The 17,349-nt window shown below is 46.6% G+C and overlaps 1 protein-coding gene across 9 annotated transcripts in view; it reads right to left on the reverse strand.

Annotated features, from left to right (window-relative positions):
- Positions 1 to 17,349, reverse strand: part of RBFOX2 (RNA binding fox-1 homolog 2) — a 242,997-nt gene that overhangs the window by 182,683 nt on the left and 42,965 nt on the right. The window contains exon 1 of one of the 9 annotated variants that reach the window (XM_066596169.1): positions 3,352 to 3,539. The exons of the other annotated variants lie outside the window; for them this stretch is intronic. Coding sequence (XP_066452266.1) covers positions 3,352 to 3,378 — 27 coding nt within the window. The 5' untranslated portion in view covers positions 3,379 to 3,539. Of the gene's footprint in view, positions 1 to 3,351; positions 3,540 to 17,349 lie in introns of those variants that run through there. 9 annotated transcript variants of the gene reach the window in all.

The raw sequence follows: 17,349 nt of genomic DNA on the forward strand, positions 1-17,349 counted from the left end.
TTCCAGTGGGGACATAGTGCACCAATACCAAATCAGACTTTAGACTGGAGGTGGTCAGATTTTCATGCACCGCTGGGACTTCAGAGGGGGGCACCTACCTCTAGATTGTGGCAGCGGGCTAGCATGAAAACCAAAATGAAAAAGCTGTGGGGACGCGACAGTTTCACCCTTACCAGACTCCTTATTTCCTCGCCGTCGGCCTTGAAACTGGCGCTAAGACTGTATCTGACGCATATATGCAGGAGCAGTGTACACCCATAGAAAATAGCGAGCATGCCGACGGTGGAGAGTAGCCCAATTTACGGACAGAGCACCGGACCAAGTGAGGCAAGTAGAAGGGCTTGTTCACACCTGCGGTCAGGCTGCCCATTCCGTTTTGACTTTGATCCAAAATTGAACAAAGGATTCCCTTTTCCCTCCCTATTGATTACAATGTGTTCAGAAAAAAAAAAAAAGGAAAGCTTTCAACAAGTAGCGCAGCAGTCTGCAGCACTACTTCTGTTGGAGGGAAACCTGAGGCAACTGGAACAAGTTGCCTTTTTAGAGCCCACTGAAGTCAACTGGAAAAATACAAAATGATCAGTTTTTGGATCAGAGAAACTGAACTAACAGAACAGATGAGAAGATGGAACGCAGGTGTGGACACACGCCAAAGACACGCCTGGACTCCTCAGCCCCATAACTTGCTTAAAGGGGATGACCGCTTCCCTTTCATACAAGTTTAGGGCCCAGTCACAATCGAGTTCAAGCATTTGGTCTCAATTCCGTCTCCATTCAATTTTAGGCCCAATGCACATGGGCGGATTCCGCAGCAATGTCCGTCCATAGTATGCAATGTGAAGTGATTCTTGCACGCACACGAGCGGAAATCACTTGCGATTTCCACTCGCGCAAGAATTGCAGCATGCTCTAAGTTTGTGCGAGACTCACACGGACAGCTTCCCCTGCAGTCAAATGTCAACTTCGAAACCGCCGTGGATCTGCGTCACCGTCGGTGCGGCATTCTCCACACTGCGCATGTGCACAGTACGCCAGCTAGCACATCAACCAAAAAATAAAATAAAAATTGCTGTCCGTTCGCTTCCGTTCCATTTGAGTTTCCTCTTTATACCGAAGAAAGTGCGGTAGACGGCTATTTGTTCCATTTTCACGTTGGAAAAAAAAATGCATTGCGCCATTTTAACTACTGGAACACGGGATGTATTTCACATTAGAATCGCGTATACGGCAATAGATTTTTTCTTGCAAAACGCATCACAATCAAAGAAAAATGGCGGGTTTACAAGTGCAACATCAAAACAGAACGCACGCAGGCGTAAATACAGCAGATGCGAACAGGCCCTTAAACACAAACTACCCCAAAACACAAACATACCATTAAAAAACGAGCAGCTGTTGTCGCGCTCACGGGCCAATCACACGGAAGTACATTTGTTGTGTGTCACGTGCGTCTTATACCACATGACCCACGCTAGTGCGCAACACACCTATTACAGGCGCTCAAACGTACGGCAGCGCAACTTGGGTAAAAACGCCACGAGAGTGAAGGAACCCTATATTCTATTTTACACAAGAAGTTGGAACGCGCACACGAGCAGCGATGACCGCCAGCGGATATTCTTCGCAAGGCGAGCGTCTACACTGAACAATTGTGGCTGTTCGAATAAAAGATTAAACCCACCGCCAAGCCATCCCTCCACCGCGACTGGCCCACCCTCCTCCCCACGGCCGGCCCACCAGCCTGTCCACGGCCGGCCCACCTCCTCCCCGCTTTCTATTCAGCTAGTTGTACGGCGCCTGTAAATCGGACGTTCGTCTGGTTGCCATTTGTTACCTTTCCACCCAAAAATAATCTTTATTTGCACAATGGCGCGGTCTGCGAGGGCCGAACGAGAACTAATGGCCCTTTTACACGGGCCGACAGGTAAACGACTGCATGAGCGCCGATGTCACCTTTAAGGTAGTCGGCGCTGGCGCACAGCGTTTCCACGGACAGACGTCACCTATGTGAGCGGGGAGCGTTTCCACTGACAGACGGCCAGCGATGCTTTTATGCCGGCTGAAGCGCCAGCGACGACTTGCGAACGAATTTTGGGCAACAATCGTTAAGTGGAAATGGGCCTTACCCCCCAGAGGAAACGTTTGATGGACGGGGGAGCTGCAGACTCATTGTGTGAGCAGAGAGTCTCTACGGACGCCCCAGCCCGTCCTCAGGCGGCCGAGCAGAGCGGCTCGCGGGCCACCGGCCGGTCCTGCTTCCCGTCGCCGCCCGCCCACACAGTAGTAACGGCTCGGGTACTCCGTAGTGCGGGCAGCGGCAGGCGGCGCACAGCCAGCAAACCCATAAAAGGCGAGAGTCGGGCCGGCGCTGCGGGAATCACAGCCGCGGCGGCCAGTACCTGCGGCCCATCGGTACCGCAGTCACAACCCTCGCCCGCTGCGTCAGATGCCGCACACGGGCGGCCTAACCGCAGAAGCGGCCGTGTGTATGAGGTCACGTAGCCCGAACTGACTGCACCAACACTGCGAGACGTCAGCGCGAACCTGGAGAGGCTTCAGTACATAACCCCCCCTCCCCTCTGCAGCAGCCGCCGAGTAATAGGGGAATCCTGGGCGCCCCCACCCACAAACGTGCCGAGCAGAACACTACAGCCGGCGCTCCACCGTAACCTTCACACTGCAGCAACTCCCAGGGTGGACATCACAAGCCAGCAGGACACACCGGGACTGCGCCATACCCGGGGAATGCCCCCTGCCACCCCAATAATCCGCAATACCCAGGGAATGCCCCCTGCCACCCCAATGATCCGTAATACCCGGGGAATGCCCCCTGCCATCCAATAATTCACAATACCCGGGGAATGCCCACTGCCGCCCCAATAATCTGTAATACTCGGGGAATGCCCCCCTGCAACCCCAATAATCCGCAATACCCAGGGAATGCCCCCTGTCCCTTCAATACTCGGGGAATGCCCCCTGCTGCCTCAATACTCCGCAAGACCCGGGGAATGCCCCCTGCCACCCCAACACCCAGGGAATGCCCCGGCCCCCGGTGAGACCTGCAGCAAATCACTCCATCATCATCATCCAGCATTCCCCACAAGTCCATCACTCAGCAGGGAGAACACAGGCTTCACGGCACCGCCGCTCCATGGCGCCGCAGATCCCGAGCGCGCAGTTCTGCGCATCGTTAAAGACGGACTAACGCACAAAGACAAGATGGGGGAGCCGGAGCGCTCGGCCGCCGCCGCACATGGGATCAATTACGGCCAGAAACAAAAGAACGGGAGAAGGGAGGGAGGGGGCTGATCGATAGCGAATGCCCCAATATGGGCACGGACTGCGGCGTACCTGCGAGACCATCTTATTCTTCTCCATAAACCAGCAGAGAGGAGCGGCAGCTGCAGCGCCGGGTCGGGGGGTCGGAGCGCCTCGCTGCGGGGGGAGATCGCGGTGATCCAGAACAAATGCTCGCTGTCCTTGCGCCCGACTCCTTCCTTCCTTCCTTCCCAGCTTTCTTCGCTCCCTTTCTCTCTCTGGATCAGGCTCCTCCTTCTGACACCAGGGGCAATTTATCAGCACTCCTCCCTCCCCCTCCCCGACCTGCTCCCAGCTCTCTCCTGGCTCTTCCTCTCCCCTCCCCCTTCCTCTCCTGAACGGATACATCTCCCATTACACATGGCAAAAACAGATACATTTGTATGGAAGCTAAGGAAAGTATGGGAGCCGGGCTGTACGGTCTACCATCACCGGGGCGAAGAGAGACAGACAAGTCCTCCTGTAGACAGCCCAAAATGCTAGAGAGCTAGAAACCCAGCAAAGCATCAGCCACAAAACGCACCTCAGAGCCGTTCACACCGCGCAACGCAGCGCTGTCAGATTTAGTTTTTAAAGGGTTGTCCAAAATATTATGCTTTTTAATGTCTTGTTCATCATGTTTAAAAATAATAGCAGGCCATACGCTCGCCTCACCACCAGCTCCACTCTCCGCACTGAGTCTGAGCTGCCAAGCTGCAGTCAGCCTCTTTATAGGATGTCACAGGCTGCTGTAGCCAATCACAGACCTCAAAGCTCAAATACTGAGGTCTGTGATTGGCTGCAGCATCATAGTGGGTCCTAATGATGCAGGTGCTGTGGCTGCGGGAGGGGAACACAAAATATCCAATCCCAAGCGCAGCACTTGGCAATGCCAATCCCAACTTCACCACGTATATTTTTTTCAAAAGGCGTAGCGGTGGCTGCGGGCAGCGGTGGATACAGGGTCCTGGGATATTTTCAGGCCTGGACAGCAGGAATTGTCAAAAATAATTACCTTCCATCAGCCTTCCAGGCTGAGACTGGCCCACCAGGGCCTATTCAGCAGATGAATCCACACCACGGGGGGCTTACATCACTGTATGCGGTAAATGCTGCGTGAGTCACGCAGCGTTTTACTGCTTTGGAGTCTGCAGTGAGCCAGCCTATGGCAGCGATGTTGTACAGCGGCTGACAGCATATCTCACACAGTCAGTATCTCACGCACGCTGTCCTGTGCAGTCTTCTGGTTTCTGTTTTTGTTTAAATTTCCCCCTCTGTCACATCACAATGGCGCTTATAAACACCACCCATACACAATGTAATTGTGTATGTACAGCATTGATTACACGCCCACAGAGAACAATGGGCTCTATCACATGTAATACATGCAAAATAGAACATGCTGCGTTCTTTTCTCCACACATATGACACACAATGAATATTTGTGAATGGATCAATGAAAATCCATGTACTTTCATTGACTCCATTCACCTCGTACGTAGTGCTCTTCATACACGGTGAAATGACCGGCCCTAATATACTGCTGCCTGTGACAAGTCAGACACTCCTCATCCGCGCCTGACACCATGTGCAGAGGGTGGCCTGCCGCAACTACTGGGGGTAGAAACATGAAATACGGGCAGTTGCTTCTTAGTAGAATATAGAGATCCACTAAGAAAGGGGTTGAATTTAAAAAACTCCCAAGCGGGTGAAAAGGGGTCAAAGTTTGTATGGGAGAACAAGATCTAACGACCTAGGAACTTGAAACTTGGCAAAAGTAATCTATTGAACAAATAATTAAACACACATTTTCCCGATGGTTGAAAACTCTGACCTAACTCTTTGCCCGGCTGCTACTAATTCGCACAACCACTATTAGGGCTTATTTAGACGACCGTATAGCGGCTGGGTTTTCACGCTGAGCTGATATACAGTGTCCTTGTCTGCAGGGGGGGGGGGGGGGGATGGAAGAGCCAGGAGCAGGAACTGAGCTCCCGCCCCTTGCCACTATTTGCAATGGTAGGGGAGGGGCGGAGCTAAGCGACAAATACTTAGCTCCGCCCCTGTCTTGCCCCCTCCTATTGCAAATAGTGGTAAGGGGTGGAGAGGGGGCGGGAGCTCAGTTCCTGCTCCTGGCTCTTCCATCCTCCCCCCCTGCAGACAAAGACACCGTATATCGGCTCGGCGTGAAAACCGAGCCGATATACGGTCGTCTAAATAAGCCCTAAGTGTGAGGTCCGACAAATCAGCAGTATAGTCAGCAGGACTGTTATATTTATTCCAATCACTATCAGGAGATAAAATGCTGGAATCAGCCCAGTGATTCACCACAAGTTCCAATATCTCCTCTGTTAAATGGTATCTATTGCTCCCTGTTATCAGCCATTTCAGAATGAGGAGAAGACTGTAGTGGAGTAACAAACAAAATCCTATTTCCCTACGTTTGTGTGACTGATAATACAGGGTGGGCATGAAGGAGTAGGCCGGCACCACACTATTATGAAAGCTGCCTAAAAGAAAAGCTGTTTTTGCTGCCCATAGCAACCAATCACAGCACAGCTTTCATTTTACCTCAGTTGTATAGCAACCAATCACAAGGCAGCTTTAATTTCTCATACTGCTGATGCAAAATAAAAGCTGTGCTGTGATTGGTTGTTACGGGCAACAAAGAGATTTTATTTTAGTGAGTAACAAAGATAAACCAGCAAGTGAAAACGCATTTCTGGGGCCGAACCCCTTCGTCAGTTCTTCTGGAATAAACGCTGTATGTGACAGGGAGACAGGAAGGAAAGAGGTGCTTCAGCGTATTAACTTGCTGGTTCTCTATGTTTTTACATAAAAAAAGAAGTGCTTCCACCATCACATCTTGGACCTTTAGCTTTCAACTAGCTTAGGGCCTTTTTAGATGACCGTATATCGGCCGGGTTTTCACGCCCTGTCTCTATTTGCAATGAGAGGGGGTGGGACAGGGGCGGAGCTAAGTTGGGAACTTAGCTCCACCCCCTTCCCGCCCCTCCCATTGTAAATAGTGGCGAGGGGCAGGAGTCAGTGTACTGCTCCCGACTCTTCCAGCCTCTTCCCCCTGCAGAGAGGGACACCGTATATCGGTTGGGCGTGAAAAACTGGTCTATATACGGTTGTCTGAAGCCGCCCTTAGAGCGTTGCACCTTCACTACCAGATTTTATTTTAGACAGCTTTCACATATTTCATCTACAATGGTTGTTGAAGTTTTAAACATAAACGGCACAATGGTGCCTCATACCGCCGTACCTATTATTGGTGATGGTGCTTGCCTGTCTATTGCAATATCCTATACTTTGTACAATACTCAAATCCTGGCCAGAGAGGTGCGTGAGGAGATAGTGGAGCTCGTGGTGAATCACTGGGCTGATTCCGCCATTTTATCTCAGAATAGTGATGGGAATAATTATAACAGTCCTGCGACTATTCTGCTGATATGTCGGATCTCACACTTATAGTGGTTTGTGCGAATGAATAGCAGCCGGGCAAATATTTAGGTCAGAGTTTGAAGTCTATCACAATGGAGAGTTGTATGGAAAGTTCGGTGTTGAAGGGTATCCTGTAAATAGACTGAATGATCTTGTGAAGAAGTAAAACGGACATTTTTTAGATTTACCTGCCTTATGAAGCTGCCGAACACACTCCCCATTTCTCAGCTTGAAAGTACTTCTAATTCTAGGAAAACTGCTAAAAAATGCTGAGCTGGATTTACTGATACGTTCAGAAGAAGACAGATGAACGAAGCCGCTACTGAGTGCACAAAAAGAAACAGGGAAGTTCACCGTGCTGCAGCTTACCAACAAACGAATCCACAGGATTATAGAGCTGCAGCAGCTAAATACTAAGAAAATAAACCCCAGATTTATAGAGCTGCTGCAGCTAAATACTAAGAAAATAAACCCCAGATTCATAGAGCTGCTGCAGCTAATTATCAAAAGAGTGACCCAGAAGCTTCTTTCACATGAGCGCACATCGGCTGGCCGTTGATCTGATGTATTGGATTCCAATGCATCAGATCACATGGGCATATTTGTGGGACATAAAAACGCCCCGCCAGGCCAATATAGCGCGGGGCGTTTTTACGTCGGACCCAAAACATAGTCCTGGAACTATGTTTTAGGCCGAAATATGTCGGCCGCTGCATGGGCTCCTATGGGAGCCCATGGCAACGGCCGTAGGCGGGAGGGAATTTAGCAGTGTGGCTACTAAATTCCCTCCCTCTATTCTCCTCCCCCCCCTTGCAGGCTCCCCTCTCTTCCTCCCCATTCGTTCTGTGCAATGGGAGGGGGCAGAGCTAAGCACAGTTTCCCCTCCGCCTCCTCCCATTGATGGCTATAGACAAGGGGCGGGACATGGGTGGAGCTAACCACCCACTCTCTTCCCCTCACCTTGTCCATAGCCATCAATGAAAGGAGGTGGGGTGGACCAGCGCTTAGCTCCGTCTCCGCCCACTCCCATTGCACAGAATGAACGGAGAGGAAGTGAGGTGAGCCTGCACGTGTAAGGGTAGGGGAAATGGCCTGGTGAGGTCAGCACATTTGCGCCGGTCTCACCAGGCCATATGAATGGGCACACAAGGGTTTAATTTGTGCGCCCATTCACAAGTTTTTTCGCCCCCAACATAGTGTATATCAGCTGGCCGTGAAAACAGCCGGCCGATATCCGCTCATTTGAAAGAAGACAGAGGGTCATAGAGCTGGAGCAGCTAAACATCAAGAAAATTAACCCAAGGTTCATAGAGTTGCTGCAGCTAATTACACTGCGCAACACAATTTTTGTAACTGATAAGCAGATAGGCGGCTCATACTAACTTTAGTGTGCTGAATTCAAATATAATATCCGTTTTTTTTCTGCCATGCAAGGTTTTCCAATTATGGGGAATAATGTAATCCAATTACCGTTGTATTCTATTTTTTGGAAATATGCCTATACAGTTAATCCTGTAGGCTCGCCATTAACCTTGCTTAATAAAGAGAACAAAAGTGATAGCGCGCAGTGTGTAACAGTGATTGCAAAATAGTTGCGCAGACTGAACACTATAAGGGTAGATTTATGTAACATATAGGGTATGTTTCCACGTGGCGTAAATGCTGCGGATCATCCACCAGTAAGTTGTAATTAATGAACTGTGTTTTTACAGGTCATTGGTTAGACTAAATAAAAGAATCAAAATCATAAAACAAAAATACATGTTTGGTATCGCTGCGTCCGTAGAAGTCCAAGCTATCAAAGTAATGCATTATTTACTCTGTGCGGTGAACGTTGTCCAAAAAAAAAAAAATTTAAACGACAGAAATGTGCTTTTTTGGACATCCTGTCTCCAAGAAAAAATGCAAAAAAAAAGCAATCAAAAAGTTGTATGTATTCCAAAATGGTACTAACGCAAACTACAGGATGTCCTGCAATGATTGAGCCCTTGCACAACTATCTTGATGGAAAAATTAAAAGGTTATTGCACGCAGAAGGCGGCGGCAGAAAATAATTTTTAAAAAGTAGTACAGCAGAAAAAAATACATAAGTTTGGCATCATAGTAACCGTACCGACCCATGGAATAAAGTTATGTCATTTTTCTTGCAGTTTGTGCGCCGTAGAAACAAGAAGCACCGAAAGATGGCAGAATGTCATTTTTTTTTCATTTTACACCACTTAGAACTTTAAAAAAGTTTTTCAGTACATTCTAAGGGGGAAAAATGAAAACATACCCGAATTCTTGTTGTGAAAATACTTTTACTTACATTTTTCGGCACTAATTTATGTTGTTTTAATTGTACACACTTTTGACAAATGTATGTTTTTATTATGAAAATACGGAATAAAATACTTTTGAACAGAAAAGTTTTTCAGTACATTATATGGTACATTAAATAGAACCATTGAAAAATGCAACTCATCCCACAAAAAACAAGCCCTCATGCAGTTAGATCGATGGATAAATAAAGGAGTGACAATTTTTTTAAACGAAAAAAAGCTGGGTTGCTAAGGGGTTAAATAGCTTGAAAAAGAGATGTGCTAGATATTATTCGGTTTTACCAGTGTAATCATCACGTTTTAATTCTACAGAAAAATATCAATTACTTTCGGTTATGGAAATTTGTTGCACAGTGTTTTCAACACAATAAGACTTCAGTCACACGATTGTATATCACAGCCGGACGATATATGCTGCCCATCTGATGCATTGGTTTACAATGCATCAGTTCTAATGGGCGTATTCCCGCAGCATAAAAGTGGCCGGCAAAGATAGGACATACGGTGCACATTCCGGTTGGGCTTTATTACACTGTCCAGAAGAGATAGTTCAGGAACTATCTTTCAGACGGAATACGGCGACAACTCCCATAGACTCCCATGGGAGCTGCTGTAGAAGGGAGGTGTAAGGGAGTTTAGCTAGCTCCTGCCCCGTCCTACCCACTCCCCTTGCTAAGAGCTCCGCCCCCTTTCAGTGCAAACAGCCAGAGGGGAGAAGAGAGGCAGAGAGTCGGTAAGGGGAAGGGAAAAGACAGCTCAGATGGTACCGTATATGGGCCGGCCGTGAAAACGGCGGCCGACATACGCTCCTGTGAAAAAGGCCTAACCCTGAGGTTCATAGAGCTGGAGCAGCTAATTACCAAGAATATATGCCCAAGATTCATAGAGCTGCTGCAGCTAATTATCAGCAGAATAACCTCGAGGTTCATATAACTGCAGCAGTTAAATACCAAGAAAATAAACCCGAGATCCATAGAACGTCACCAGTTAAATGTTTGCTGAATAACCCCCAAATTCACAGTGCAGCTGTTAATAGATATGACAGAAATAATCCAATAGGAGGATCAGAAAGGCAATCACTTCCATGGAAGGTAAAAGCTTTGTTCGGAATGTTGTAAGATTCTGACATGGATTATGATTGATGCTCTGGTAACTATGACTCATAAATGTATATATTGTAATGCCGCCAAGTGGAAAGAAGGAGCTCCTGGTATGGGTTGCAGTGGTGGTAAGGTGCAAATTCCGACTTTTGAGCCTTTGTCTGAACTGCTCTATAGCTTAATTATGGGTCTTCATCTGGAGCACACGCCTTTTTTTAGACTGTATTAGAAACTACAATAGTTGCTTTCACATGACAAGAGCCAAGCAAATTGTAGAAAATGTACACCTGCCCTTGCACTTTGAAAGTGGGCAGAAAACCTACTAAGCTGGTAGTCTGCTGCCTTTGCCCCAACAAAAACCTCAATTTCTACAGATTTATTTCATTGGTAAAGATGAACGAGAAGCAAGCTTGAGAAGCAGCAATTTGCCTGGTGTGAAACACAATTTGGTTAAACAGTTGCAAGCAATGCTGCACAATAAGAACCCGTACATAAAGGACTTAAAAACGACTCTAGAGAGAATACCTGACAATTGTGAGAAGTTTGCAGTTGTTATTATGCCGATAGAAAACCAGCCAATGCTCATAAAGGAAGCTTTAATGCACCTACAGCAAGTGAAGTGGCTCTGGTCATAGCTGGACAGCCGTTATTGTGTTACAAAGCAATGATAACAGGTTCTCTGTGAATTGCACCGTTTGTACGATGTCTTACAGCATCCTCTACTTTTCTGTTATGGTGAGGATGGTTATTCTGTTGATATTACCCAGTGTGATAAAGTTGCTCCTTTGGCCTCAGTCAGACAACAGTGTTATTTTGCGCGCCAAAAAAAAAATGCTCTGCACGCATGTGCAAAATGCACGTGACCGAAGCTCCGTGCTTTCTTTTACATTTGCGCAAAATAGTCTGTTCACACAATGTTATTATGCGCAGCTCGCACCTATAGAGCTCAGACAAGTGTTTTTTGCGCACCTACGCGCGCAAAAAAACCCTGCTCCACGCATGTGTAAAATGCACGTGACCGAAGCTCCGTGTCCATTGCTTTCAATGGGGCCAGCGCTACTGCAGCCGCCCCATTGAAAGCAATGAGATGCAGGCAACCCCGCAGTGATTTTCAGCGGAATGGCTTGAAATATAAGCCCTTCCCTGAAAATCATCCCTAACTGCTATAAAAAATAAATAAAAAAATTATATATATACACACACATGTGTATGTATATATATATATACATATATACACATACATACACACATATATATATACATATATATTATATTATATATGTGTATACACACACACACACACACACACACCACCTTCCGGTGCATCTTTTCGCTTGGTCCCAGACACTGCTCTGAAGCACTTTCTACTGGCCGGGGATATAAAAATCCCTGCCTCCAGAAAGTGCTGGGTCTGATTGGCTGAGCGCTCAGCCAATCACAGGCATGGCTTAGTCATTCATTGAATGACAGCTGAGCGCTGCCTGTGGTTGGTCACAGTGCTCAGCCATTCAGTCAATGAATTCATTCAAAATAAGACATATGTCCATCCAGTTCAGCCTATTGCCACCCAATGTTGATGCAGAGGAAGGCAAGAGAAAAAAAACAATGAGGTAGAAGACAATTTTTCTCAATTTTAGGGAAAAAAATCCCTTCCCGACTCCAATATAGCAGTTGGAATAGTCCCCGGATCACTGACCCTTTTGAAGTTATTAATGATTAGAACATATAATATTGTATCGTTCAAGAAATGCATACAGGCCTTTCTTGTAGGAGAGAGTTCTATAGTCTCACTGCTCTTACAGTAAAGATCCCCTTTTATATCGACAGGTCATGTTTTCAGGATTTCTTCAGTGTTGCACAGATGATGTAATTATCGTCAGTGCCTCGGACATTGCCACAGGTTTTCTTACTAAAGGAGATCCTGAAAACATGACCTGTTGGGGCTCCATGAGGACTGGAGTTGGGAAACACTGATTTAGACGCAGAGAGTGCCCCATTGTTACAGTCACAGTCCTGGGTATAACTAGATGATGGGAGAGATCTCTGTACTGACCTCTGATATATCTATACATAGCGTAGTAAGGCAGTATCAGAATGGCCTATAGAGGGTGCTAAATAGGCAGTCTGATACCTGAAAAAGGAAAAGAGAGGGTTAACACCTGATGGGTGTAGCAGGAATTAGTTACATAAAAGTCAGTTCCTACCAGAAGCAAAGGGGAAAGTGACAGCTTAGCAGAGCTGTGAAGGCTACATGCTGGGGTCCAGTGAGGTCCAGATAAGGCCTTGAGTTTGACAGGGATGACAACCCTAAAATCACACCCAGGTGGGGTACTAAAGAATGATATATGGACTGTTTGTGATATGCTGTGATGCTGAATAAAGGCTGGCGGGCACCAGATAAAGAGAATTCACATCTTATGAGCGTTCCTGCACATGTGGTTGCCATTCTGGTCTAAAAGGTAGGCGATCCGCAGGCAAGTGAACTCCGCTTGCTCACAATAGTTATTAGAATGTCCCCTTGTTACAGTCCTGGGTATAATAGATGATGGGAGAGATCTCTACGGACCCCTGATATATCTATACATAGTTATTAGAGTGCCCCCTTGTTACAGTCCTGGGTATAAATAGATGACAAGAGAGATCTCTGTATTGTCCCCTGATATATTTATACACCGTTATTACAGCGCCCCTTGTTACAGTCCTGGGCATAAATAGATGATGGGAGAGATCTCTGTATTGTCCCCTAATATATGTATACATAGTTACTAGAGTGCCCCTTTGTTACAGTCCTGGGCATAAATAGATGATGGGAGAGATCTCTGTACTGACCCCTGATATATCTATACATATTTATTAGAGTACCCAGTGGTTTCCCATTTATTGTGTAATGGTGACATGTATTTCCCTGCCCATGTGCAGAACCCTACATTTATCAGTGTTAAACCTCATTTGCCACTTTTCTGCCCCCAATTTATCCAGATCCTCTTGCAACTGCCTTGCATCTTCTCTTGTGTTGATTTCTTTGCATAGTTTTGTATCATCTGCGAATATTGATATTTGCACAGTCCTTCTACTAGGTCATTAATAAATATATTAAAAATTAATAGGGCCCAGAACCAACCCCTGTGGTACTTCACTAGTAACGGTGACCCCTCTAATACTGACCCCTGTGGTACTCCACTAGTAACAGTGACCTCTCCAATACATCCCCCTGTGGTACCCCACTAGTAACAGTGACCTCTCCAATACTTTCCCCTGTGGTACCCCACTAGTAACAGTGACCCAATCAGAGTATGTACCATTTATAACCACCCTCTGCTTCCTATCACTGACCCCTTACCCACTTACACACATTCTCACCCAGACCTAGCATTCTCATTTTATATACCAACCTTTTATGTTAACGCTTAGGAAAAGCCCAGATACACAAGGTCCAATGACTCTCCCCAATCCAGTCTAAAACTTACCTCTTTGTAGTAGCTGATCAGGTTGGTTTGACAGGAGCGATCTCTCATAAACACGTGCTAATATGGAGTTATACAGCTATTTTCTTTGAGGTCCTCCAGGATAGCATCTCTTAGAAACCCTTCAAACATTTTACCCACAATAGAAGTTAGACTTACCGGCCCGTAGTTTCCAGGTTCACTTTTTGACGCCTACTTGAATATCGATACCACATTGGCTATGCGCCAATCCAGTGGAACAGACCCAGTCACCTTGCTGTGTATTAGATACACGACCAGCATATCAATTTTAATACAAATGACAACAATACTTTGTTATAGAAGGTTAACAGCCCTCAGAAAACTACACTTAGCATTTTATGACTTATGAAAAACAGATGACTTAGCAAAAACTCTTCTTTAGGCCTTCTGCACACTGCATAGCCGGACTCCGCAAGCGGAATTCTGCAGCAGAATCAGTCTCTGCCAGCAGCAACGTCCACGCGTACCTTCTTGCTTTCTTTTTCTTTTGTACTGCGGATGGTCCGCACGGCGAGTCGTCGGACATGCGCAGTACAGATTTTTTTTCTTAAACTCCTGCTTTTCCTGTGTCATTGCCCAACGATGACGTGGAATATGAGGCCTTTTCGCAATCACATTTCCGAAGGCTTTCATTGACTTTAGCAGAAGCAGTCAGTGCCGATTCCACACAAAAATGGAGCATGCTGCATTTTTTTCCTATGCTTGCGCAAGCCGCAATTGTGCAGGAAGAATCGATTTTTCCCATAGCGTGCTATGTGCTGCAGATCCGCAGTGCAGGCGCCCGCCACGGATTCTGCAGCAAATATCCACTCATGGGCAGAAGCCCTAATGTGGAAGTTCCTTCCCACTAATGTGTGGAATAGTAACAGATTTGAGAGGAGAAAATATGGAAATTACGTCGATAGTTGGGCAGAAGTAAAAAGAGACCAAGGTTTGGGTAGAATGTACACCATCCACCCTAATAAAGTTGAGTGCCATTATCTTTGTCTTCTACTTCACGAAATTAGAGGTTCAACGTCATTCTTGAATTTGAAGACTGTTAATGGTATTGTTTACCAGACATATCAATCAGTCTGTAAGACTCTAGGCTTACTAGAGGATGACAAGCACTGGAATGCTACTATGGAAGAAGCTTCTCTTTGCGATTCTTCATTCGAACTGCAGGAACCTTTCTCAGTATTGTTGATATTTTGTCAATTATCAGACGCTTTAGGTCTTTGGGGAAAATCCAAGGATAGTATGTCGGAGGACATAAAGCATCATAAATGTTCACTACATTATTAATTAAATCTATAATAAACGCCTGATTTTTACTGAAGAGGCACTGTTGACTTTGGGAGGACAATAGTTAGAACTAGAGATGAGCAAGCATACTCGTCCGAGCTTGATGCTCGTTCGAGTATTAGGGTGCTCGAGATGCTCGTTACTCGAGACGAGCACCACGCGGTGCTCGTCTCGATTAAACGAGCACTGACCATTGAATTCAATGCAATACAGACGGATGAATTGCGGGCGATCGCGGGATGAATTGTCGGGAAGGGCTTAAATATATAAGCCCTTCCCTGCAATTCATCCAGAAATGTGTAAAAATAAAAAAAATATATACTCACCTTGTCCCGGCAGAACGATGTTAGCCCATTCAATTCAATGGAGCCGGCAATACAGCCGGCTCCATTGAAAGCAATGGGCTGCCGGCGATCGCGGGATGAATTGTCGGGAAGAGCTTAAATATATAAGCCCTTCCCTGCAATTCATCCAGAAATGTGTAAAAATAAAAAAAATATATATACTCACCTGGCCCCGGCAGACGGAGTTGAGCGTGGCCGGCGGCAGTCCTCCTGAACTCTGAACAGCTGTGAGTAGTATTCAGCACTGCTGAATGAGCTGCCTCTAATTGGTCACAGCCTGACCAATCAGAGGCAGATCTCACTCACACACCCATTCATGAATTCATGAATGGGTGAGTGACTGCTGCCTCTCATTGGCTCAGCGTAGGGACCAATCTGATTGGTCTTCGGCCCGGTGTATTGCCGGCTCCATTGAATTCAATGGGCTAACATTGTTCTGCCGGGACAAGGTGAGTATATTTTTTTTATTTTTACACATTTCTGGATGAATTGCAGGGAAGGGCTTATATATTTAAGCCCTTCCCGAAAATTCATCCCGCGATCGCCCGCAGCGCATTGCTTTCAATGGAGCCGGCTGTATTGCCGGCTCCATTGAATTCAATGGGCTAACATCGTTCTTCTCTGCCACAGCTGTGGCAGAGGAGAACGATCTTTATGCTGACAGTGCGGGGGGGGGGGGGGGAACGCTCTTGCCGCTATTGTGGCTTAATAGTGGGACCTGGGAACTTGAGATGCAGCCCAACATGTAGCCCCTCGCCTGCCCTATCCGTTTCTGTGTCGTTCCCATCACTTTCTTGAATTTCCCCGGTTTTCACAAATGAAAACCTTAGCGAGCATCGGCAATATACAAAAATGCTCGAGTCGCCCATTGACTTCAATGGGGTTCATTACTCGAAACGAACTCTCGAGCATCACTGAAAGTTTGACTCGAGTAACGAGCACTTGAGCATTTTGGTGCTCGCTCATCTCTAGTTAGAACACTAAGGCTTACCCCAACGTACAAGATGTGATACAGTCTAGCAAAAGAGAGATTACCTTAGAGAGATCAGTTCCAACACAATTTTCTTGGCACAAGTAGTGTCTAATAACGAAAGTTTGTTAACTGAAGAACAGTCTCAAGTTTACAACCAGATCTAAGAAGGTATTGAGAATGGCACTGGTCAAATATTTTTCCTGCTTGCTCTTGGAGGTATTGGCAAAACATTTGTCCTACATCTACTACTAGCCAGAATATGGAAAGATCGTGGGCTAGCCTTGGCTGTCGCCTCTTTTGGCATTGCTGACATATTACTGAACAGAGGTAAGACAGCTCATTCTGCTTTTAAGCTACCCTTAAATCTGATGCATGTAGAGACATCTCTATGCAACATATCAAAGCAGAGTAATATGGTGCAGGTGCTGAAAGAGACTAAGCTAATAGTATGTGATAAATGCACAATGGCTCATATAGGTAGAGTTGAAGCGCTCAGTAGAACGCTGAAAGATATAAAGGCAAATGATGGCTTAATGGGGAGTTTTACGGTTCTCTTAGTTGGAGACTTTTGGCAAACTTTACCTGTAGCGCCCAGGGAAACAGGAGCCAACGAAGTAAGGTCATGTTTAAAATCTTCATATTTGTGGCCTCATATTCAGAAGCTCGCCCTAATAACAAATAAGAGAGCTCTTAAGGCCTCATGTCCATGGCTAAAATGTGATTTAAAATCCGCAGCGTTTTTCCTGCTGCGTGATCCACGACCCATAGGGATGCATTGGACACCCGCAGGTAGTTAAATACCTGCGGATGTCATTTTCCCCCGAGGCGCGCATTGCGTCTGCGGGAAAACATCCGCAGCATGCTCCATTTTTAGTGCGAGTCTCCCGTGGGGACGGCTCCCGCAAGCTTCTATTGAAGCCTATGGAAGCCGTCTGGATCCGCGGAACACCCATACCCGAATTTCTGCTCTCCGGCGCGGGAGAGCAGGAGTTAGAAAAAAAAATGGAGTACCCGGCGCAAACGCACGGGACGCTGCCGGCATGCCGAGCACATCCACCGGGCCGAAGAAAGAAGATCCGGCCGCGACGGAGGGAA

The sequence above is a fragment of the Eleutherodactylus coqui genome, chromosome 3 (assembly GCF_035609145.1).
Source record: "Eleutherodactylus coqui strain aEleCoq1 chromosome 3, aEleCoq1.hap1, whole genome shotgun sequence".
Classification (NCBI taxonomy): Eukaryota; Metazoa; Chordata; class Amphibia; order Anura; family Eleutherodactylidae; genus Eleutherodactylus; species Eleutherodactylus coqui.